Genomic DNA, 26,958 nt, shown 5'->3' on the forward strand with positions numbered 1-26,958 from the left:
AAAACATACCATTGATGCCTCGGGGTGAGACCTCTGTCAGTTTGAGGCCACACTCTTTTAGGAAGCTGATGGCCACTTCAACACTGTCATCTGTGGGTCTTTCCAGCAGCAGGGTTAACATCTCTAGACACAGGACTTCATGAGCCTTGAGAGAAAGAAAATACATTTATACTAGGGATGCAAACATACAGTTAGTCCACGGTTCAATGCATACCTCGGTTTTTAGCCACGGTTTTCGGTTCTGATATCTTGCCACTTTTTTGCCAACAAATTAACAAAATACTCCCATAAACCTCTGTACACCGAAAAAGTGTCTGCTTAATTTTTCTTTCAAGTGGGGTATTATTTTTTTGACTTTTACGCAAAATATAATGGGTTTCATTCATACTGGACGCCAGAGGGCGCCCTTGTGCGAAAAATCCACATATGCGTCAAAGTAGCACTGATGACGTTCCGTTCCAGCTTCTCTAATATGGATAAAGGCATCGGTATTGCTGTAACTGATTAAAAACAAGATATAACGGTAAACGTTTTGAACGATAAAATGTAAGGACAATAAACACTCGTCTGCAATACTATATTGCTTATCTGTGTTCTTAAAGCCATCTCGGGTATTTTCATAATGCTAACTGACATACATAGAATATGAGTATAGAATTTTATTGTCTGCCTCATTCTGTGATGAGAACCCACATCAGATCACATAAGGAAGTGAAATATTGAAATTTGCAATAAACACTCGACAGATGTTGTAAATTAAAAACAAGTTATAATGTTTTTTATAACTTTTGTTTTTATTACTCGTTGGACAACAGGTTTAGAAAGGCTTTTCATTGCATGTCATTAGAATGGAAGATGCTCTGTGCGTGTTGCTTTTTCAAATATAAGCGGGGAAGTGTTTCCTCATCTCAGCACGTGAAATCACGGGCACACATACAACAAATTCCGAGATAAATAAAACAAGTTATTTAAACGCGAAACCGAAAAACCGCAATGCACAAGCACGAATTGAACCGTGGATGTTGTACCAAACAGTTCGATATTATATTGAGTATTGTGACATGCCTAATTTATACGCTATAAAATAAACTGTGGTCTATAGATGAAAGTCTGAACTTAAAGGTCTAGAAGGACATACCACATTCTGGTTGATGAGATGAGCCACGAACTTGGATGCCGTGAGACACTGTTGCTGAAAAGATAAAAGATAGAAAGAAAATTAGAACATTATTTCAATTAAAGCTACATTTAGAAACCACTACAAAGCTTCCTAAAGGCTTACTTTATCATTCCTCCTGTAACCTTTCCGGAAATTGAGGATAAGCCTCTTGAGGATAAGTTCTCCGATCTGAGGAAACTTGGAGTTGATGATGGCCACCACAGCAGCGTACACATGGGTGAAGATGGGAGAGGCAGCCTGGGCCTGAAGTGTGGACCTGGCCAGAAGACCCCTAAAGACAGACAAACATATGAGACCTCATATGAAATCTTAGAAGTGATTGGTTTAGACTACATGGGTATCTACAAGTCATACATCATACAAATATCACTGGAGACTCAACTTTACAAATGATTTTAATGGAAATTGGTGCCTAGACTATCGTAAGTTTAGAGTCAGTGCAATTTTGTTTTTGGAAAAGATAATTCTATTCAGACAGAATGCATAAAATGTATTAAAACTGACAGTAAACCCATTTATAATGTTTCCATTTAAAAAAATGCAGTTTTTATTTCTCTGTTCATGAAAGATTCCTGAAAAAATGTGAATCAAATCACCATAATACAATAAATTCTGAAGGATTATCGTGTTATGTCATTTTTCATTTAATACTGACCTTGATTAGATATTTTACATAAAAGACATTTACATATAGTCCACAAGAGAATAGCTGAATTTATAAAAATGATCCTGTTCAAAAGTTTACATACACTTGCTTTTTAATGTATTACTTGTAATTGTCGCAAACATAAATAGGGCCCTATGAAATCTGTTTTATTTTTTCCAAAATTCCGTTTTTTCCATTTTAATTTTCCTGGATTCCGTATTTTTTCATTTTAAATTTTTATCAACTCCTTTTTAATGGTTAAATTCAATTTTATCAATCAAAGAGCATGTCTAATAAATTAAAATCATGAAACGTATACAATATCACATCAGTTTAATAAAGGTTTAACAAAAATGACATGTTTAGGGCCCTATGAAATGTTTATTTTTTCTCACCATATGTTTTAATGTTATAAAATTTTGTGTTTTAACATTTCAAATTATTTGAATGCAAACTTACTTTTTCCAAATATGTTCTTAAAATATATGAAAAGTTATGAAACTTATGAAAAGTTTTTTTTTACCCTCAGAAATTCTGTGTTGCGTATTTAAAATGTTCTGGTTATCAAATGAAGGCATAAAACATTAATTTCATTTATCTTTTAATTACTAAAAATTAAGTAAACTTTTTTGGCAAAAAAGGGGAATTTACCATTAAAATTAAAACATGGAAGAAATGATGTGTGGTTATACCTTAAAAAATAATGTTGTTTCATTTTAGTAGTAGTAATTACTATATTTCTGGCACAATGTCTTTTAAAGTTAAACCAGACTTTTATTTTAACAGGTTGCCGTGTGTATCTTTACATTTCTGTGTGTATATGATATGACACTAGTTTTCCTAAAACGTAACGGTCAAATGCTGAAATCACTGCGAGCGTCATGCACGCTTCACTGTGTGTAGTAAACAAAACCGCTCGTCTGCTCCATTCATTAAAACAGAGATACGCAGAACATGCACAGGATTCACATTTAAATGGTATTTTTGTGGCGTAATATTTACAGATACTAGTCCATACTAAGTGTAATGACCTACTTTTGATTATTTCATTCAAACTTTGACAAATTCCATGACATTCCGCGTTATTCAGTAAATTCAGTTTTTATGACTGGATTTCACGATTCTGTTCACGTTTTCCACATCGCGAAAATCAAATCAAAAATTTGAATTGGTTTGAATGGCTTTACTGCAGAGCAATTACTGTATGCAATAAAATATAAATGTCACTGCCATTTGATGGTGGATGTGGTGAATAAGCTGCCAGCGATAAAAATAATGATTTTGAAGTAATTGAAAACGATAGTTTGCTTTTGCAGCAGTCAGAGATCCATCCGTGCTGGATATGTAGGTCCGTGTCGCTAAAGACCAGAATTTATAAAAGTGATTGGCGAAACAGTCATGCATTTAAAATGCTTGTGCATTTGGCCAAAGGAAGTTATCTGCTTATAGCTGAAGCGAACTTGTTTCATAATTGATTAACTTGATTACAGTTATTCAACTGAACCGAACCAACACTGAACTGCCTTGAGCTGAAAAATGACATTACTGTCTTGTTAGAGCTGCTTTACAGCAGAATTTGGGTTTGCCTCATAACTGAAGCTCGCATCACTGATTTCATTACTTTCCTGTATAATAAAGTGAAGCTGCTATCCATCAATTTTTCCTGCAAGAAGGGGCATGGCCATTTGTAAATTTTATGGGTCAGCCTTCTGGTTTTATCTGTGTCCAGCTATTTTTAGCTGTACAAAACAGCTCATTTTGCTGCTTGATACTGCAAATTGGTGTGTCATAACATGTTATTTTAATGTATTATCTTAATTATGAACACTTTTTTGCAGTGTTAACAGTTTTACCGTTTACTAAGCATTGCTATTATTCTCGTTATTTCCCTATAGTGATAATGAACCGGAAGTCTCACCCACAGGCTTACTTCCGCACTGAAGAAAAAAGCGGATATCTTTACTGTATAAAGCGACACTATAAAATGCAGCAAATGTAGACCGTACATTAGGAACATGGCCATCGATTAGTAAAAAAACAAGAGCTGTGGTCTTTACCTGCCCCTCACAATATTCTCCTGTAGCAGCTCCTGAATAATGTTGGCGATGTTGGAAACGTTCACTTTGTTGATAAGACCATTAATGGACTTCTTCAGGGCTTCCCAGCTCATCCTCTGATACTCCAAACTGTGGAATTAAAAAAAAAAAAGAACAGATGAAAAACCAACTACACAGATCTCTTAAAGACAACACTTTCAGCCTGTTAACACAGCAGTGGTCTTGAAACACTTGTCTTTAGTGCCCGGTAATAGACCATTTTAAAGGTCATATTTCGTGCATCCATAATAGCAGGACAAAACCTTCAATGCTGTCTGCTTCTCAGGCTGTACTTTAGCACGAAATAGCCTGGAAAATGCTGATGTAAAGGAGTTTTGGAGTCGTGCTTGGCTCCTTAGAGAACAGCTATTTTTCCCCACCAACTAATTTCCTGCCCTTAGCTGCTCTTGAGACTGATCTCTGATGTATTGTCTCTATCACCTATCTTCCAGTGTCTGGCCTCAAGCACAGGCTAACGCTCCACTCCTCCTGCTATAGATATCCCACATCCCTAAGGGACACCTCTATATTTCCTGGCTGGTGACCTCCATTCCAGAGTATGAAGAAATTGAATCGACCCCTACATTGAATTCATGTGGATGCGTTTCCCACCATCAATAAATCACAATCTATTCTTATCACAATGTCTGAAAAGACTTCAAAATCAATATGATTCAAAATGGATCAAAAGATCACCAGTTGTATCTGATGATTGTACCTTATTAGAACCGAGCAATGAATCTAAAAATTATATATATATATATATATATATATATTCGATTTTTAAGTCTTATGACAGTATTCAACAAATATTTTAATATTTATGAATTTGATCTGAAATGGCTTAAATGGCTGATCATTAAACAACAGTAATTTGAAGACAATTAGATTTACCTATGAACACCGCAGTTTAATATTTTGGGATCAGTAAGATTTTTAATGGTTTTTTTTTATCAAAGTTCCATTTATTTGATAAAAAATACAGAAAGTAATATCAAATATTATTGCAGTCTAATAATTGCAGTCTATTACAATATTTTTGGCAACCTGTGATGCTTTTGTCAGGATTCTTTGATGAATAAAAAGTTTTAAAAAAAGACTTTACTATCACCTTTTATCAACTTAATACATTCTTGCTGAATAAAAGCATTATTTTCTTTCGAACAAAGAAAAAAAGAAATCATTTACTGACCCCAAACTATGAACGGTAGTGTTGTTACAAAAGATTTGTATTTTAAATAAATGCTGTTCTTTTTAACATATTTTTCAAAGAATCATGAAAAAAAGTATCACAGATTCCAAAAAAAATATTAGGCAGCACAACTTTTTCCAACATTGATATTAATTTAGCATTAGAATGATTTCTGATGAATCATGTAACACCGAAGACTGAAGTAATGACGCTTAAAATTCAGCTTTGCATCGCAGAAATAAATTCTATTTTGAAATATATTAAAATTAGACGTCTTTAAAAAAAAAAAAAAAAAAAAATATATATATAATTTTTTTTTTTTTTTAAAGAAGTCTGCAGGACAGTAAAGTCATACACTGAAACATTACATTATTAAAATTAAAAAAAAAAAAAAATTCTATTTTAATATATTATCTCATAATACATGTTAAAAACAATTATGCTGCCTAATATATATATATATATATATATATATATATATATATATATATATATATATATATATATATATATATATATATATACATACATTTTTTTTTCCCCAAGATTCATGAATAGAAGGTACAAAACAGCAACATTTACTTAAAATACTTTTTTTTTTTTTTTTTTTACTTTGTACACTAATCAATGACCGTACTGTCATTTTTGATCAATTTAATGCATCCTTGCTGAATAAGTTTAATTTATAATTTAATCATGTAAATAAAAATAAAAATTTATTTAAAGCAATAATCTTACAGACACCAAATCTTTGAATGATAGCGTACATTTTTACAAAAATATTTTATGATAGATTCTACACCTAGACTTCAGTAGACAACTTTGGCCGCCAATCCAAAAGTTTTTTTTGCATAAATTAATTGCATTTTTCTTTTGTGTTTTTAATGATCCATTGCAATGGATAGTTTGAACTGATTCAGGGAAATTAATCAAATTGACCAAATCCAGTGGTATTTATACTACTGAAATTCAAATTAGAGATGCTACGCTTTATTTACATCATTAAAAATCACTAAAATATTGTGAATATTCAATAGATTGCCCTACTTCTTCATAAATCAACTTTTTTCTTTCTTGTAATCCCCAAACCCAATGATGGATTTTGTAAGTGCAATATAATCAATCAAAACACATAAATAAATAAATACATTTTAATAAATACAAAATGTAGCACTGCTGAGCAAAGTGAAACCAACCTGCTCTTGTCAGTGATCTGAGCCTGCATCATTCGCAGTTTGGCCGGTGGGATGTAGGCCCCACCAGTGCGGGTAAGGATGGGGTCCAGCGCTTCCTTTCTCTTCTTCACTGGAGGCTCCTCAGTTGGAGGTTTATCATTTTTGGCTGGGGAGGCTGACCTTCCCCTCCTCCTGTGTTCCCAATCCCTCTCTCTGCTGGAGCGCCGCTCATAATGATCCCGGTCGCCATAGCGGTCTCGATCTCGCTCACGTTCCCTGGACCTGATGCGAGGACAATGGAGAACAAAGAAAACGTCGGAACTAAAAGGCGCAATATTTTACACCAGGATGGACAAGGCAACAGCAAATTTGTCAAGAAAATAAAGGCACGTTCCCTCACCTACGACCTCTTCCGTAACGTTCTTGAGGAGAACGAGATCTGGAACGAGATCTGGAGCGAGATCTTGACTGTGACCTTTTCTCGTCCCTAAAATGGAAACAAATGACAAATGTAAAGGTCTGAATTCTGCATTGATTTTGTTCAATTGAGACTAATAACAAACTTACCTGTCAGGTGAGGAGCTTCTTCGTCTGTTTTTGCTCTCATCGTCAGAGGCACGCTGAAACAAACACAATCGCATTAGTAAAGCATAGGAGAAGTTGCATCAATTAGTCGAGCACTGGAACTTCTTACAGATCACATGACGTCAATATTGTTTGTTTGTTCACCAATATTGTTGGTGATCGTGGGACAGTTTTTAACAGGAAACTAAAACAGCATCCAATTCCATTAAATTGATGGTCAATGAATTAAACTTTAAACTACTGTAAACTCCATCTATAACTCAATATAGTCAAGATCATCAATTTAATAAAATATATATCTGAAATAAGAGTACTGGTATTTACCTTTAAATAAGTAAACAAATTTAGTCAAATCATTTTTATAGGTGTAGCTATTTTTAGCACCAATTTAATTTATTATTAATTTATTTCTCTTAATGTGTAATATATATTTGATTAATTTATGTTTTATATTTTGATAAATTAAAATGTATATAAAAATATAAATATACAAAAAGCCATTTAATTGCATTCTTTCTCCATTTAAACTTAACAGTGAATCATTAATTTTTGACATTATTTTTGACTTTGAAATTAAGTAATTTTTTAATCTTAAAATACATTTAAATGACGTGTAACACTAGCTCCAGATGAATATACAGTAGTGTTCATTTTTAAATACACTATTACAGTATTTATTTTTAGATTGATTTAGTTTAAGTTAACAAATTTCATTTTTTCAATTTCCATTAGTTCTTTTTATATCTATATTTATAATTTGTTTAAATTTTAGCATTTCACATATTGCTTTATTTTCATTACAATTCAAACTTATTTCAGTTAGTTGCCAATTTTTATTTATCAATTTAGTTTAACTTTTACCATTTTTCATATTTTCATTTATATTCTTTTTTTATATTTATATTTCACTTTAATTTCTTAGTCTTAGTTTTAGCAATTTTAGTTTTACAATTCAAACTTATTTCAGCTATTTGCCGATTTTTATTTATAATTTTACCATAAGTTCTAGCATTTTTCATATCGTTTCATTTTCATTCGTTTTTTTAATATTTATATTTTACTTTAATTTTTTGTTTTGTTTTAGCAATTTTAGTTCAATTCAAACTTATTTCAGTTAGTTGGCAATTTTTATATTTATAATTTTAGTTTAAGTTTTAGCATTTTTCATTTTGTTTCATTTTCATTAGTTTTTTTTATATTTATATTTCACTTTAATTTCTTAGTCTTAGCAATTTTAGTTCTACAACTCAAACTTATTTTAGTTAGTTGCCAGTTTTTATATTTATAATTTAAGTTTGTTTTAGCATTGTTCATATAGTTTCATTTTCATTAGTTTTTTTATATTTATATTTTACTTTAAATTTTTAAAGTTTGAATTTTTAATACAATTCAAACTTATTTCAGTTAGTTGCCTATTTTCATATTTATATTTTATATAATTATATTTTTTTATATTTTAGATATTTTTTATATATTTATATATTTTATTTTATAATTATTTTTATTTACATTTACATTTACTTTTTTAGTCTTTGTTTTTTAAAGTCTAAAATGTCTTTAAAACTTATTTCAGTTAGCTGGCAAGGTGCGAAAAAACATTTATAATTTTCTGGGTTTTTCTTTTAATTATTTTACTTGTATAACTTTATGCAAGTTTCTATTAATATTTTACTTGTCTTACTTTTTTATGCAAGTTTCTTGCACAGGCAGCATTTCTGGCAGCCGCTCAAATGCTTACATTTATGCTACTATCGATTAATCGAGTAACCAGTTAAATTATAAATTATAAATCACTGTTTAATTATAAATATTCCTAATATAACCAGCACATCCTGAATCTACCAATCTGAAGTTCCCCCCTTGAACATTATAAAAATGCTGTATGATTGGAACTCACCTTGACATGTGTGACACTGCTCTTTATCCTGTGCATTACACCATCATCACTGTCGTCTGAGCTGCTGTCACTGTCTGAGCTGCTTGACTGTTCATTGTGGCTGGTCCTGGACGATGCTCTTGCCTCTCGTGGACTCCCATCTTTGGAGCCAGCGTCCTCACGTTGAGCTGAACCAGAGCGCCCCTCGGGTCTACCTGCTTCAGGGTTATGCTTATTATCTGGGAAAAAAAAAACAAAAAAAACATTAAAGACAAGGTTTTCAGACAATTGCCATCATTCAAAACCATAGTGCTAAATGAACAAAGATAATGTTGACAGAAAACAGAGACTGCCTTCCCTTAAAAGCATAATAAAGTGGAGAAGAACACAAGTCTTGGCCACAAACACTTTTAGAGCACTGTCAGTACTAGCAGTCAACCCTTTTATTTTTTCAAAAGCATATGGGAGTATTTCAAGTATTCGGTTACTGTTGCAGGGTACACATGCCATCATAGCACCCAGGCTTGGAGTAAAATCCTGATTTGCATTGAATTGCTGCTGGGAGAGTGATTCAGTGCATGATTCTTGCAAACCCAAAGTGACATTCACAACAACAGAAGCCAAAGCTCAATAACTGAGTGTTGAATCAGTGCCGGGGAGCATGAAAGCCCATGAAATAATCATAAAGAGCAGATCATTCCGCCAAGCTCGCAACTGGGCCTGCGACTCAACACCTGCTGTTTTCCTGTGGATCCTTTTGTCACTTCAAACACAGCCACCAAATAGAGAGAACAAAAACACTGGAGCTTTTATCAATGCAGTTTCCACTCTTTCTTCGAAGGCATTTATGATAATGACTTATCACAACACGCACACAACAGTGCAACGTTTTAAAAATGCATGAAAGGATGATTATTGCTAAATGATCTTGAAATATATAATGGCTGCAGTCACAGTGCAAATTTGCTCCCAGACAGCTGGTATCATTTCCAGATATGGAGCTCAATCTCTGTGGCAGCTTCACTCTTAATGTTGAGCTTCAACAGTGATCCTGCCATTTTAGAAAGACTTCGAGGAACAAACGCAGCCAGGGCTTAAAATTAACATTTGCCATGCATCAAATGAGACTAAAACTGAATTTTTCATCTGGCCTTAAAATATTTTTTTCCTTGTTAAACTTTTAATAAATTGCTGTTAAATTTGGAAAGTTTCATGATTTAAATTAAAAATCTTTTTTTTTTTTTTTTCATTTAATCATTGAAACAGAGTCTAGAAAAATTAAATAGGAAAAATAATGGAATCCAGTAAAATTAAAAAGGCAAAAAAAAGAAAAAAAAGAAAAGGAATTTGGGGAAGAAATAAAACGGAATTTGAAAAGAAAACATTTCATATGGCTCAAAATTTTAACTTTTGATAAACTTTTAATAAATTGCTGTTTCATGTTCATGATTATCATTGAATTAATTTGGCATGCTTTGTGTTTAATATTTTTCCTTTGATCATTAAAAAAGTCTAGAAAAATTAAAAAGGAAAAAAAATGGAATCCAAAAAAAAGTTAATTGCAATAAAATAAAATAATAAAATAATAAAATAATATATATAAAACAATAAATCATTAAAATATAATAATTATTGTGAAAATACTGTTACATTATAATGGTACAACTGTGTATAAATATGGTTAAAACCAAAATTTTTAAATTAGAAGACCAGTAACAAATAAATTAATGGCAAGAATAAAATAAAATAAAATAAAAATAATCATTCAGATGTTTATGGTTGGCCATATTTTTTAATGTATTCAAAATATATTTGAACTTGCCAAGGCTGCATTTATTTGATAAATTATACAGCACTTACTTACAATTTAAAATAACTGTTTTCAATTTAAATATATTTTAAAATGTAATTTATTTGAACTTGAATTTGAAATTTGCACCATCATTACTCGAGTCTTCAGTGTCACATGATCCATCAGAAATCGAATATGCCGATTTGGTCCGTAAACATGTCTTCTTATCAATGTTGAAAACCAGTGTGCTGCTTAATTTTTTAGGGGTTGAAATGAGAGATAGACCTTGTGGTCTCCTGGAAAACTGCTTTTTCTGCTAGATAAAAACAGTAAGGTACAGTTAATCAGACCTGATATTGTGGTTCAGAAAAGCACTTAGTCCCACTACACACACTCCAGAGGCACAAAATGGCCTTTATTACCCCAGAAGAGTCCTTCGATATCAAATATTATATAATATCTGCTGTTTTCCAATATTTCACTGGATTAAAAAAAAGTACACTAGGGTCTAACTGCGCCTCAATTTCAAACGTGAAACATACTGAACTGATATACATCTTGGACACTCAACAACAGGTGAGATGTGCCCTCTGGTTTTGCAGGGCAAATCATAAAAATGAAACTCATGTGTGGTCAAGCATGCTTGTGCAGGTGTCAGGAGACTGGAAGAGACTTGTGTTGTTTTCACTCGGGCAGATTTCGGATTTGCAGCAGCTCAGCAGAAGGGATGATTGAAAGCATTTTATGGATGATAACACAGACTATGAGACCTACTCAAGTGAGACTGTTGGTGATGAGCTCTAGAGACCAGGGAGCAATAAATCAGATTAACAGGCATGAGCACCAAGGTTATATGTGTCCGCAGCGCTACACCGAGGCCAGATGCAGATGAGCCCTGAGATACAAACCTCTATGGGAAAAATAGTGATTACTGACTTGGCATTGCCATACAAGGTTGATTTAAGAGCCAACCGAGGCAAATACTAGCAGTGATATTAACAAATACACTACTGATAAAAAGTTTGGGAGGTCAGCAAGTTCATTTCTAAAAGAAATTAACACTCTTTCTCAGTAAGCATGCATTAAATTGATCAAAAGTGACAGTAAAGACAGTTATAATGTTACAAAAGATTTCAATTTCAAATAATGCAGTTCTTTTGAACTTTCTATTAATTAGAGAATCCTAAAAAATAAAGTATAAATTGTAATAATACTTCATAATATAACTTTTTACTGTATGTTTTGATTTAAGAGAAGACTTGCAAGACTGCCACTTTGATTTATTCACACCACAAATGGAAAAAACTAAAAAATATTTTCTGCAAGACTTAAAAAAATAAAAAACTATTGACTATTAAAGGCATTTTAAGTCCAACTGCAGTTAGAAATGCCTAGAACTAAAAAAGCAAAACAATGAATCCTAATTTTACAGTCTGACCAAAAAGAAAAGGTTATATTCCTCATACTTCTTAGTAACAAGCCTTTTGTTTGAGGCCATTTTTCACGTCAAATGAAACGTGCTAGCTACACAAACTGTGTGTTCACCCACAACAGGTGCGTCTACAGTGAAGCATTGCTCTGTCACCATGTTCGTCCTTGTGCTGACTTAGGAAATGTTGGAAGTAGGTCTCAACTGTGAGGAAACAAGCAGGCTTATGTGCCAGTTTAGTGCTGAGGAAACAGTTTTCTGGTCATCGGATGTACGGTTTGTTCTGCCGGAGCTGAATTATTTTTAACCATAATATAAAGAGTATATAGGGTCAGTGGCATTATGATTTAAAGGAACAGTTCACCCAAAAAGTAACTGTTTTTTTTTTTTTTGTTTTTTTTACCATTTACTCACACATATAATTCCAAACCTCTATGCTTTTTTGTGGAAACGAACAATTATTCTATTGATTATTAAATGGAATATTGTGGAAATTTGATAATTAAATGGAAGCGGACAATGAAATTTTTTATAAAAAATTAGATTTTTATAAACCATAAATTTTCCTTTAAAAAAACACCACTCCTGAATGGATGTTATTGTATTCCAGAGAGGCATAAAACGGCCTTATTACCTCAATGGAGTCCTTCGATATCTAATATTCTGCTGTTTTCCGATATTTCGCTGGATAAAAGTACCCTAGAGTTTAACTGTGCCTCCATTTCATTTAAAATTTGAAATGTGCTGTACTGATATACAGTACAAATCAAACATTTTTTTTTGTGTGGAAACGAACAATTATTCTATTGATAATTAAATGCAACATTGTGGAAATTTTATTAATCCTGAATTGATGCTATTGTTAACAAAAATTATTAAAAATGGTTTTCATTAGTGTTAAATGTTTTCATTTATTTAAATAAATCTGGAATGCAATAAAATATAAATATTAGATTAAAACAACTGAAATTAAAAAAGGTTTAAGTACTAAAATTACTAAAACTAAAATAAAACAAAGCTAAATATTAGAGATGTAACAATATCAAAATCTCACAATACGATAATATCTCGATGTGAATTCCATGATACAATATTTATTGCAATGTTTAAAAAAAACAAAAAAACAAAAAAACAAAAAACAAAGACAAATGAAGACTTAAATGAAAATTTTGTACATTTTAAAGTTAAAATTACTCTACCTAATGCACTTTGAGAGTTTAAAATTAAGAGCTCCAATCCATGTTTAAGTCAGAAAAAAGTCAGTGAACTCATCCCTCTTTTTATTTGTGGTAAGCTGTATCAGTCTAAATTACATTCAAACTTGTGTTTTAGAAATCCAAACAAAGTGGAATATAATACCAACAGTTTTATATTATTTTTATTCCTATAAAAGTAATAGCCATATATTGTAAAACAACTGCATTGTAAAATAAATGAAAATTAATATTTCATAAGTTTATTATTTTCGCTTTACACTAGTAGGGAAATTATAATACTTCTTTCCTAATTTCTACACTTGAAAGAGATATTGTGAATTTGGACTGGTGACATTAGCCATTTAAACCGTTAGTTGTCAGCAATTCATACTGCACTTTTAAGCATTCATTTTGACGGAAATGGCAGTAGAGCTATTATTTTGACGGCTTCAGTGAAAACAGGCTTACAAAAACATGTTTAGTTTAACTTAAAGAGCTTTTATATTAGAATAAGAAGTTTAAATATATTTTAAAAACTACGCTTCTTCCCCAAAAGACCTATTGTTTCATATCATCATGTGACCACAATGATATTGTGATATCACGATATTAATAATATTGCTACATCCCTACAATCAATAAAAAACGTTAATTAAAAAAAAAAAAAAAAAAAAAAAAGGGTCCACATGCTGAAAGTCAATGGGGTCCAAAACAACACTGGACTGTTCTACAACACAATAAAAATGAGTAGTTATTTTCATTTTGGGGTGAACTTTCTCTCTAACAATCCACAGCAAAAAGTGATTCATGATTAACTCTATTCAAACACTTTAAATCGTCCTGTCATAATGCTTTTTATGTGACTTGTTTTAATGCAACAGAAATACAAAATCAAAGGACAAACTTACCAACCACCCTCCTGCGGTCATCGCCATCGCTGTCTGCATCCTCAGATGAACTTGTGCTGGCCTTTCTCTCACGCTGCTCCATTTCTCCTGGGCTGGGAGGCTGGAAGACAGAGAGAGGACATAGAGTAAGAACACACTAGTGCTGTAACAAAGTACAAGTACAGTAGATCTAAATTTACGAGTGTGCACCGTGAGAACAGTGTTCTAGAAAAGAAGGCCAAAGGCAAAGGAATGGATTTTTAAATAAAGTTACTGTACTGCCCTGATTTTACCTCGTACAAGTTCTGTATGACTTTGTTCAACAATTTCTTCTCTTATGTGTCAGTCTCTGAACAAATAGTATTCTGTAGCTTCATAAAATTCCAGTTGCAGGGCTCTATGCTTACTTTTTCTAACTTAAAAAATTTAGGAGCACAGTAAAAATTTTAGGAGCACCAGCTTCTAAACAGTAGCCAAAAAAATCTGATCATTAGCCTTCCCATTACGAGGCATTTGACTCCTTAAAGTGATTTACAGGGGTATTTTATTTTTATTATATATATATATATATATATATATATATATATTATATTATATATAAGCTTTTTAAATTTTCTAATTAAAACAACAGAATAAGAACAAGTAGAATAAGAATAAGTTACGAATCAAATGAAATCAGTATTAACAAAATTAATTTGTACTACAAAGGTGGCACAGAAGAACACAAAAGTAGCTTGTAAGTGTCTTTTCATATGTTTAATGAGGCTCAGGTGTGGAATGAGTGCAGTCAAATTCATAAATTCATGTTAAGACTAATGCTGTATAAAATTTTGAATATAGAAATATTAAATGGTTTTAATAACTGAAAATATCCTTTAGAAATGAAACTAAAACTGCCAGTAGGTGGCGGCAAGTCACTGATTTAATTACTGAATCATTCATTCATTTGATTCATTTGAACAGCTGATTCATTCAGGAATAAAGCAAGTGACTGTCTTTATGAATGGGAAATTGAATCATTGACTCACTGGATTCATTTATAAACACATTTATTCATAAACGATACACCTCTGTGTTTGAACGGATATGTGCAATGGCTCAGTTGTGATTTGTTTCAAACTATTTTTGACGACGAAATGGAGCAAAATCAGGTAATAGTTTTATAGTAAAATAAAAATCATTAAAAGCTGTCACCGTTGCTGTCTATGCAGGGTCAGAAAGCTCTCGGATTTCATCAAAAATATCTTCATTTGTGTTCCAAAGATGAACAAAGGTCTTACAGTTTTGGAACAACATGAAGGTGAGTAGATGACAGAATTTAGATTTTTTGGTTAACTATCCCTTTAACATAATGAATAAGCAAGCCCCTATGTTACAAGATAACAAAGGTAAAATGACAGTTTTACTGCAGAATTGGAGATCACACAAAACACTTCAGACAGCAATACAGTATTCTGCAGTAGAGAAGTAAACTTCAACTACAAGCTGCGCTGAGAAACAATCAGACAGCAGAGGAGCTATCAATGAATTAACATCTGGAGCTGCTGTAACAGCCTGATTCTCTCCCAGCAGCAGTAAGGCATCGCTCTCTAAATTCGATTTCACTGAATATGCCACTCACAGCTGCCACGGCCACCGTTTCAATCAAAATTCAATTTGCTGTTTCAGCAGGACAGGCAGGAAGCAGATGCGTGTTTTCTGGGGTGTTGGTAATGCGAAACTCTCCGTGCTGTTTCTGCATCGGCCGCAGACGGATGCGGGACACTCAAAGAATAGCCATGAGCTTGCTTTCCTCTGTATATAACACATAGTCTCGCTCTCGACATCCTATCTGTCCCCACTGAGCCTAATCCCAGGCCATACGCAGTGGGCAACTCAAGTGATTTCTGCAAGCTTATGAGAAACTGGTCTTTCAAACATGGATCTGCCATTCAGCAGGTAGGTTGGTATTTCAGAGTTACACACACACTGAGAATGCTGAGCGCTTGAGGAATAAATCATTCAGAGAAACAGTGCCTGGCCGGCAACAAGAAAGGATAATAAGTGAGAGAGGGGAGCGATAGCCATATCAGCACTTTATGTAAAGCCAAAAAAGCTAGACTGGGATTACTTTCAGTGCCAATGACAAGAGTGACATTAAAGCACAACTATATAATAAAAAATACAGCAAATAACCAACAGCAAGATCATGGTTGATAACAGGGGTGTCCAATCTTGCTCCTGGAGGGCCACCTTCCTGCAGAGTTTAGCTCCAACACACCTGCCTACTTTTAGTTATCTTCTGAAGACATTAAATAGCTGGGGCTAGAGATAAACCCTGCTAAAAGGAGACCCTTCAGTAGCAAAAATAAAACATTCCATAGGCCCCTATCACTTTAAAAACGTTAATGAATTATTAAATTGTTGAAGTTTTACGAATTCAATTGATTAGACATGTTTTTTTCTATTTAATAAAACTTCAAAATGGAATCTAGAAAATTATAAACCGAAAAAAAAAAAAAAAAAAAAATTAATTTGGGGAAAAAACAAAATGAATTTTGGGAACAAACAAAACAGATTTCATAGGGCCCTACTATCCAACAGGAGTAGGATGGGACACCCCTAGTTTATAATATATTGGCCAGGGTTACCTGTAACAAGGAAAAAAGAAACACAATAACGTGAAAATACAGCAGGACAGGACAGGACCCAAACAAGCCAAGAAAATTGGAGTGATTTTTTTTTTTTTTTTAAAGAAATGAATAGTTTTCTTTAGCAAGGACAAATTAAATTAATCAAAATTCACAAAATTAAATTCTAAAATTTTACAAAAGATTAATATTTTAAATATTTTTTTACATTTTCTATTCATCAAGAAAATTAGAAAAATATACATCATGCTTTCCACAAAAAATATTAAGCAGAACAACTTCAACACTGATAATAAGAAATGTTTCTTGAGCAGCAAATCAGCATATTAAAATGATTTCTGAAAGATCATGTGTAAAAATTTTGCTTTGCCATCATAAGAATAGATTACACTTTAAAATATATTAAATTAAAAAAATAAAAATACTAATAATTGTAATATTGCTGTTGTTATTGCATTTTTAATCAAAAAATACAGTCTTGTTAAGCACCAGACATTAGTCAAAAAAAACATACAAAAAAAAAAAACAACCTTACCAAACCCACACTTTTTAACTGTAGTGTAGCAATACTCTGACATAAACATAGCCAGTGTTGCCAGATTGGGCAGGTTTGAATTTGACTGTGCAGGTAAAAAATTGTTTGGGTGGGTGGACAAAATTTGGGCTGGTTTGGGGTCAGTTTGGCAGTTTTCAAACATTTAAACTGTATAGGCTAATTGGTTAAAAAAAAACTGTGCATGTACTGCATCCACACACAAACTGCAACATGAAGGCAAGCACATTTTTGTACATTTTTGGTTATCAGATTATCATACAGCACCAATGAATGACAGTTTTGACTGTCATGGTGTGTGCATGAACGAGTGTGAAATACCTGCTAATTACGATGCTTCCGATCAGTTACACTGGGCTCTTCTTTCATTTAAATTCGCTTATTTGACTGTTGACACTAGATTGCCGTTTTGACATAGGTTGGTGTGTACCTGGATATTTATTTGTCTCTTTAATGAATTTGCCCTGGTTTGATCTGTTTTCCTGTGAAAATCATCCACCTGATCCAGTGTTGCAGAGTCCGCGGTTTTCCTTTAACACTGTTGCCGTGGGAAGTTTTTCCATGTTCACAGTTTTATGCCACCCCAATAACATGATATTTATCCCCTGAAATTTGAACTTTGCCAGGGAAATCTCGCCAAAAATGCATATTTTACCCCTTATAGATCGTGATTTTTACCAGGGGACCCCCACAAAAACATGACTGGGCTAGTTTTGAGTTGAGTAGCAATTGGGTGGGTTCTGCTGTAAAAACCTGGCAACCCTGACCTGATCTGGAAACACAGCCCAGCTCTGACATAAGATGGTCACCATTTTTACTGGGGAACCCCCACAAAAACATGACTGGGCTAGTTTTGAGTAGCAATTGGGTGGGTTTTGTTGTGAAAACCTGGCAGCCCTGACCTGATCTGGCAACACAGCCCAGCTCTGCCATAAGATGATCACAATCTGCACCCCTATCTTGTTGTTAAGAGCCTTGCAAAGAATAATGTACATACAAGCAAAAACAAAACAATGAAATGCTTTAATACAATTTGTGCCAAGCTAATACTTTTGGGTATTTGGTACAAGGATAATTCAACCAATGTCTGTTTTTATTCACAGGCAAACCGTGTGCTTTGTCAAGTCAAAGAAACACTGCATGGAGAAGTTGCCAGGAAAACAGAAAGACGTATGAAAGCATAAATATAATAATGCATAAATGGTCAATGTCAATTTAATTTGCATTACGACAACAAGAAGGCCAATTATTTCAACAAAAATTTCTATTAAGGCCTATGCTTGTAATCTAAACGTTCTCAAAACAATTTCCACTATATATAATGAACGATTTGACCTGCTTAATAAATAACCAGGCGTTATATTATCTAGAATAGACAGAAAACGTTTACATATAACCGTTTGTGTGACTTCATCACGTTGTTATTGTTTGAAGCCATGTTCCTTTATTAACTTGTCACGGGAACTTCATTTCACTTTAGAGAGAATCAAGGAACTCGGGGAATATAAAATACTGGTGTAACTTCCTTGCATAAAACAATATAAAGGTTTACATCTGGTGTTTATATCAATGTTACACACAACTAATCTCACACACTAACTAAAGCAGCGCCATCTGCTCCATGCGTGCAAGGCCCACCCCCATAAAACCCAACCTAACACAAACACGAGCCGCTTTAGACTTCCCCGCCGTGTCAAACACACATATTCATGTTGTCCCGCGGATAGAATGATGATGTTCCTACCTCATCTCTGGATGTAGGACTCATATTCAGTACCGTTTCGGAATCGTTTGACTCGGCCGCCATCTTTCCTGCCGTCTTCCGGAAGTGATGCTACGGATGCCCGCGAGGTTACAAAATGGAACGCAACGCGCTTTTCCTCAGCAGTCACACTGCATTACTGAACATATGCTGGATGATTACCACTAATGGAAAAAACAACTATGCGCCAGGAAACAGATGTCTTGATATTACTTTACATTATAATAAAGTCTTAAGGCTAATGTCCACGCCACAAAGTAAGTGAAATTTAATTTTACATTTTTTTAAAGGTGTATATGTCATATTCTTCTATTAGTGGCACTGTTGACTACTTAATATGTCATAATTCATTTATCGCACATCTTAGAATAAATATCTAATCATAGCTTTGCCTTTGAACACCCTTCAAACTAATAATATTTTGGTGTAATGTAAACTGGTGTTGTAATTTTTTAATCACAATTCTCCAAAAAAAAAAAAAAAAAAAAAAAAAAACTGTCTAAAATGTGTGAAAATAAAATAAAATAAAATATCAGAATTCAGGAAAAATGCTAAATCATTATTTATTCATTTATTTATTTTCATTTGTATCGATTTGGGGAAGTTTAAAAGATGCTGTCTAAAATGTTTGGCATGAAAAAATAAAATAAAATAAAACAAAACATTTTCTGAACTCTTTTTAAAAAGTGCTGTCTAAAATGTGTGAAAATAAAATAAAATAAAATATCAGAATTTAGGAAAAATGCTAAATCATTATTTATTCATTTATTTATTTTTATTTGTATCGATTTGGGGAAGTTTAAAAGATGCTGTCTAAAATGTTTGGCATGAAAAAATAAAATAAAATAAAGGAAAAATGCAAAATCATCATTTATTTATTTATTCATTTATTTCCACTTGTATCCATTTATTATGGGGGGGTTTAAAAGATGCTTTCTAAAATGCTTGGCATGAAAATTAAATTTAATTAAATTAAATTAAATATCAGAATTTAGGAAAAATTCAAAATATTTTTCTTTTTTTCTTTCTTTCTTTCTTTATTTGTATCAATTTATTATAGGGGATTTTAAAAGATGCTGTCTAAAACACTTGGCATGGTAAATAAAATAAAATACATTCTCATAGAAAATACATTTTGTTTATTTATTTATTTATTTTAATTTGCATACATTCATTCTGAGGAGAGTTTGAAAGTAGGTTTTTAGGTATTTGACATTTCTAATTTAACCAATTTAACTGAACATTTCTAGACCTTTAAATAAAGTAATTAATAGCAGTATTTATTTATTTATTTATTTATTTATGTCATAGGGGACAAAAAACTTCCACTGTTAAAGAATCATATGCATCATTAACATTATTCACATTAAACCCTCAGATTAGGATTAATGGGGTTTAATAATATAAATAATTATGTTTCCTTCTTGAACTATAAAGAAACATGAACATATTATTATCTTTTGTGAATTAAAAAATGCATATAAATAAAGCCATTATGCATCAATGACCTGCTTAACTTTCTCTCTCTCAGTATGAAGGCACATGAAAAACCCCTTGAGCAAAACAGAGTGAATGCTTTATGTCCATGAAAAGAGATTCTAATTTAGTTACAGGCCATGACACAATGCCCATATTTTCCACAGGCTCGATATCATTGTTTACGCTAATCATTTCAAGGGTTTAATTTGGTCTACTGTACAAATCTACGTGTTTATTGACACTAACCACAATCTCTGGCTCTGTATTCAACCGTACAGCTTTTAATACACAGTTTGCATGTTTTCTTAGAAGCATCATTCTGTTAAATGCATGAGTCACGAACAGCTTGTGGTTTTAAAAATACCTGCACCTGCTTTCAAACCATGTGTTTGACACACCAAGCTGCATTTATCTGCACATAATGACAAAGAAAAAATTCATAAGCTTTTAGCAACTTCATGTGAAGCATTCTTGACCCACCAGGCACTTGTTTAATAAAGGTTAAGACAGTGGTTTTGTTTAAATATTATTCTATCCCGAAGGGGGTTTATTTTCCCTGCGTTTGTTTAAGGGCTTACATGACATTTTCTTTAACCGAAAAGACACGTCCGTTGTGAAGTGACCTGAACTGCCTTCCTGCTGTTGTTGTTATTTCCACCTCCGACTCTCTCAAAGCAGTTAGTCTGCAAAAGCGTGAATGTCAAGGGACATAGAATATCTGTGCCGGGCTTCAGGCTACTCAAGACATCTCCTCCTCTTCTGGGAGCAGAGCATTTCACAATAAAGTGTGGGAGGGTATAGTTGTAGGGGGCTAGCTGTCACACTTTCTTGCTAAATGTTTACAGCAAAACAATTATGAAGCACAAAATGATTTACAGTATGACGTAACTTTCACTCAGAAATTGCTAGTAAACTAAAAAGAAATGGAAAGTAACACATTCAATTTAAATATAAAAACTGAAATAGTATTAGCAATAGTAATAGGAATTATAGTATATTAAAGTAACAGGCCTAGTAAGTAAAAATGTGCTAAAATATATAATTATTATTTTGGACAACAGATTAATTAATTAACTATTTACACAATTTACGTTGGTTAGATGGTCTTGCTTCCATTGGGAAGACAAAAATTATGAAAAACAGAAGTGGTGCTCTCAGTTTGTTAAAAAAAAATCTAAATATCTAAATATCTAAATATAAAAAAATCTAAATATATTCTACTACATTTAAAAATGATCTTGAAAAAAATCACAAAATTATCTTGAAAATATACTTAAGTTAGGATCTATAGTAGAGCAAAAACAAATCTATTATAAATATTAAATATACACTATTTTTAAAAAGTTTAGGGTCAGTAAGATTGATATTTTAACTATACGCTACCAGTCAAAAGTTTTTGGACAGTAAGATTTTTAATGTTTTTCACAGAAGCCTCTTCTGCTCACCAAGCCTGCATTTATTTGATCCAAAGTACAGCACAAACAGTAAAAATTTGAAATATTTTTGCTATTTAAAATAACTGTTTCTATTTCAATGTATTTTAAAATGTAAATTATTCCTGTGATTTCAAAGCTGAATTTTTGGCATCGTTACTCCAGTGACACGATCCTTCAGAAATCATTCAAATATTCTGATTTGCTGCTCAAAAACATGTATTATTATTATTATTATTATTATTATGATTATTATGTTGACAACAGCTGAGTAGAATTTTTTCAAGTTTCTTTGATGAATAGAAAGTTTAGAAGAAAGCATTTATCTGACATAGAAATCTTTTGTAACATTATAAATGTCTTTATCATCACTTTTGATCCATTTAAAGCATCCTTGCTAAATAAAAGTATTAATTTCTATAATTTCTAAAAAAAAAAAAAAAAAAAAATGACTTTAAGTTTTTGAATAGTGAAAAATGAAAAATCCTGAAATATTGATAATAATAATAATAATAATAATAATAATAATAATAATAATAACAATAATATATGTTTCTTAAACAGCAAAATTAGAATATTAGAATAATTTCTCAAGGATCATGTGCCACTGAAGACTGAAAATATAATGCTGAAAATGTAGATTTGATCACAGAAATAAATTACATTTTAAAATATATTCAAATAGAAAACAGTTATTTTAAACAGTAAAAATATTTCACTATATTACTGCTTTTTCTGTAATTTGGATCAAATAAATGCAGTCTTGGTGAGCAGAAGAGACTTCTTTAAAAAACATTAAAAATCCTACTGTCCAAAGAACTCTTGACTTGTAGTGTATTTTAACTCATATACACATTAGTTGTTTTTTATATTGTTACAAAATAAAATGTTCAATAATTGCTGCTCTTTTGAACTTACTATTTATCATATTCATTATTTAAGGTGAGTTAAAACTACTGTGAGGCAAATTTAAATGAATTGCATCTCTGATTCAAAAGACAACACTGCCATCTACTGGTACTTAAAATAATTCATTGCCTGTACTTTATACCCTTCATTCAAACTTAAAGCAGAAACTAAGTATGCAATTTATTAAAACAATTAAAATATTAAACTGACAGTATTCAAATGTTCAGAATACCTCACATGACTCTACAGAGACAAAATGTAGTTTAATTAAGTTCTTAGAAATCTCATCCTTGTTTTTTTTTTTTTTCCAATATATCTTTTAACTAAAGTTTTGATTTAATAACTTTAAATGTCAAGTGCAACAATGATAAAAGCCAATGAAATGTATTCTCTGTTGAATACACATGTCATTTTCACAAAAAGAAAGCTTTTAAAAACCTTTTAATTAGACATTTTCTTTCAAACATCAGCCAACATCATCAAGACAGAATTTGAATTTATCAATTATCAGTTGAAAACATGTTCATTACTGGAATGTTTTATTCAGCTCATTGTCTTGTATTTTTAATGTAATTTGAATCACTTAAATAGACTTGAAATATGCTTGTCTTGTCACTGACCCTGAACAGGCAGCCTCACTTTGATTTTCGTATTACATTTAACACGTGCCGCTGCAAAGACTCAAGACATTTATTCTGTCCAAAGTCTTACAGCAGCCAAAAGTTTAATGCTCCTACTTAACATGCAATACAAGTTACATCACATTTAATGTACCTTAAGTGCTGCTGAATGCGAACTACAGAATAAACAAGCAGGATAATGAGGCCCTTTAATGTACCTGCATAAAGAGGTGATCTCTGCACTTGTCAAAAAAAAAAAAAAAAAAAAAAAAAAAAAAAAAAAAAAAATACTGTATGCATATGCTACATTTTAGTGCGTAAAATTTTAGTGTATGTAATTTATCTTGAGTACCTGAATTAGAAACTATATTAGGGTAAATATATTTACATCATATATACACTGAACAATCAAAAGAAACATAAAATTAAAGTACCATTCACAAATGATCAGTAAGAGACACTACTGTTGAGCAAAGATGCATTAAATTGCATTAAATGCATAAAATTTTAAGTAAATGCTGTTCTCTTCTTTCTCTTCATCAAAGCATATGTGACTCCACAAAACCAGTCTTAAAGGAGAAGTCCACTTCCATAACAACAATTTACAAATAATTTACTCACCCCCTTGTCATCCAAGTTGTTCATGTCTTTCTGTCTTCAGTCGTAAATAAATTATGGTTTCTGAGGAAAGCATTTCAGGATTTTTCTGCATATAATGGACTTTAATTGTGCCCCCGATTTTGAACTTCCAAAATGTAGTTTAAAATGCAGCTTCAAAAGGCTCTAAATGATCCCAGCTGAGGAAGAAGGGTCTTATCTAGTCAAACGATCTGTCATTGTTTTCGAAAAATAAAAATTTGTATACTTTTTGAGCACAAAAGCTCGTGGATGCGCGTCCACGGGTTGTTCTTGAACGATTTTTGAGAAAAATCCTGAAATGCTTTCCTCAAAAAACATAATTTCTTCATGACTGAAGACAGAAAGACATAAACATCTTGGATGACAAGGGGGTGAGTAAATTATTTGTGAATTGTTGTTCTGGAAGTGGACTTCTCCTTTAAGTTGCACGGGTATATGTGCAGCAATAGCCAAAAACACATTGTATGGGTCAAAATTATTGATTTTTCTTTTATGCCAAAAATCAATAGGATATTAAGTAAAGCTCATGTTCAATAAAGATATTTTGTAAATTTTCTACTGTAAATATATCAAAATTTAATTTTTTTATTAGTAATATGCATTGCTAAGAACTTCATTCAGACAACTTTAAAGGCGATTTTTTTCAATATTTTGATTTTTTTTTTTTTTTGCATCATCAGATTCCAGATATTCAAATAGTTGTATCTCAGCCAGATATTGTCCTATCCTAACAAACCATACATTAATGAAAAGCTTATTTATTCATTTATAATTGATTGATATGATTTATAAATCTCAATTTCAAGAAATTGACCGTTATGACTGGTTTTGTGATCCTGGGTTACATATTTGAATGATTTCTTAAGGATTATTTGACACTGAAGACTGGAGTTATTATGCTAAAAATTCAGCTTTGTGGTCACAAGGATAAATTACATATTAAACTGAAATAGAAAAAGTTACTTTAAATTGTAATATTTCACAACAGACACAGCCTTAAGAGAGCCTGTATTCTATATTTATGCCAATCCACCAGTGACTTCACAGTTTACAGAACGCCACGTAGCCACAATAGCTGAAGTCACAGAATGTGACCCAGAACAAATATCCACAGGATGTTTGCAGAAATGCTTTCATAGCACTGCAAACACAGATATGAGATGGATATTAAAAATAGAAAGGGTCGGCTGCTTTCTAAATGCAATATCACATAGTCAAATCAAATCAAAAAAAAAAAAAGAAGGTCAGATTTTTCACGTTGTCCGGGGAGGATATAAATAAACGATTCGTCTGTTTTATTTCCTTTCTGTTCCATTAAGTGTGACTAATAGGTTTTAGCTGACATGAGTTCAAGCCATTACCACAGTTCTGCCATGATGTTATGAGACACAATATTGTTTAGAGGGCAGGTTATCACAGCTTAGAGTTTTATATGTTTGAATGTGAAATCAAAGAAGACTCGCGCTGGTTTCACCGCGGGAGACGGGAAGGATAACAAGAGGATACCGCAGTAAAGAGAAAAAAAGCAAAGGAATGTCAGAAAGAGACTCTAAAAGCTAGTGTGATGTAAGCATTGTGTGTCAGACACAAAGACTGATCCAAAAGTAATTTTGCAGCCTTCCAATATCTAGTTTTAAAAAACACAGAGTGAAAAAAGATCCATCCAAATTAAGAAAAAATGTAAAAAAAAATTGTCCTTACTTGCAAAGACTACTTTAGATTGTGCTGTTAGTTAAAGAGATAGTTCACCCAAAAATGAAATTTTCAGGTTGTTCCAAATCTAGAGTTTATTTCTTCTGTTGAGCACAAAAGAAGATATTTTAAAGAATGCTAGTAACCAAACAGTTGACGGTAGCCATTGACTTCCATAGTATGAAAAAAAAACCCACCATGGAAGTCAATGGCTACCGCCAACTGTTTGTTTTATTTTTGGGTGAACTATCCCATATAAAGATCCAGATTTTTGTTTAATATTGGACATCGTTCATGTGTGACGTCATGTTGTATGACCTCAGAAATGTAGCCGTGTCTTAAACTTTTATATGGTTTAATAAAAACAATCGGCTGTTTTATTTATGTCATGTGTTTTTCTGCTTAGTGAGTGTTGAATCATTAACTTGTCAGACTCTGTTGAAATCAATTTTGAGTTGGGCTTTCTAACTGTATGTGTTGTTCCCTCTGTAGAGCTCTCCAAAGATGTTCCCTCAAACGGCTGCTGTCTATATAGCTAGATAGCGAGGCAGGTCGGTAGGTTTTGGAGCAGAGCCACGGCGAGCCTTCGGGAGAGATGAGCTCTCAAAGTAAATAAATGGCGTGATACACAATGTGATTGTTGGTTTTCATCCCAGTGAACGGTTCTCTGGGGTTCCCAGAGCCAACACAGAAACTAATCGACATGCTCCTTGTGTTCTATGAAAAGTACATCTCGGCTCTGAATCGAGAGAGACGGAAAGTGACTGTCTGATGCATCTTGCTTTCTCCGATTTGTTTTCCTAATTGTGTCTGTAAAAAAATAATATGCACTTATTACTTTTCAGCAGGCAGAATATACACATTTTCCACTATTTTTCTTGGTGTTTTCTGTTAACCATTAGTTGAGACTATGCTGTTATTAAATGTAGATTACACTGTAAAAACAATAATTTCTGGGTTATTTGGCAACCCAGCGCTGGGTAAATATTAGACAGAACACATGCTGGGTTATTTTGACCCAGCTTGTTGGGTTTAATACATTAACTCATTTGCTGGGTTGCTTTTTGACACAGCCTAGTGCTGGGTCAGTTAACCTACTGAATATTTTTTCATTTGGAATAATAAAAATGTACCTTAAAATCTGTTATATATATACAGTACTGTGCAAAAGTTTTAGGCCACTAGTA

At 32.4% G+C, this 26,958-nt stretch overlaps 1 protein-coding gene across 1 annotated transcript in view; it reads right to left on the reverse strand.

Moving 5' to 3' along the window:
* cwc22 (CWC22 spliceosome associated protein homolog) overlaps window positions 1-19,106 on the reverse strand; it is a 55,510-nt gene extending 36,404 nt beyond the window's left edge. The window contains exons 1-10 of the mRNA XM_051118299.1: window positions 18,982-19,106; window positions 14,076-14,175; window positions 8,772-8,989; window positions 6,857-6,909; window positions 6,690-6,776; window positions 6,311-6,571; window positions 3,884-4,012; window positions 1,283-1,451; window positions 1,139-1,192; window positions 10-145 (exon numbers count right to left, since the gene is read on the reverse strand). Of these exons, the coding sequence (XP_050974256.1) occupies window positions 10-145; window positions 1,139-1,192; window positions 1,283-1,451; window positions 3,884-4,012; window positions 6,311-6,571; window positions 6,690-6,776; window positions 6,857-6,909; window positions 8,772-8,989; window positions 14,076-14,175; window positions 18,982-19,044 (1,270 nt within the window). The 5' untranslated portion in view covers window positions 19,045-19,106. The remainder of the gene's footprint in view (window positions 1-9; window positions 146-1,138; window positions 1,193-1,282; window positions 1,452-3,883; window positions 4,013-6,310; window positions 6,572-6,689; window positions 6,777-6,856; window positions 6,910-8,771; window positions 8,990-14,075; window positions 14,176-18,981) is intronic.
* Between the last annotated feature and the right edge of the window lie 7,852 nt (window positions 19,107-26,958).

This window comes from Labeo rohita, chromosome 9 (genome assembly GCF_022985175.1).
Source record: "Labeo rohita strain BAU-BD-2019 chromosome 9, IGBB_LRoh.1.0, whole genome shotgun sequence".
Taxonomy (NCBI): Eukaryota; Metazoa; Chordata; class Actinopteri; order Cypriniformes; family Cyprinidae; genus Labeo; species Labeo rohita.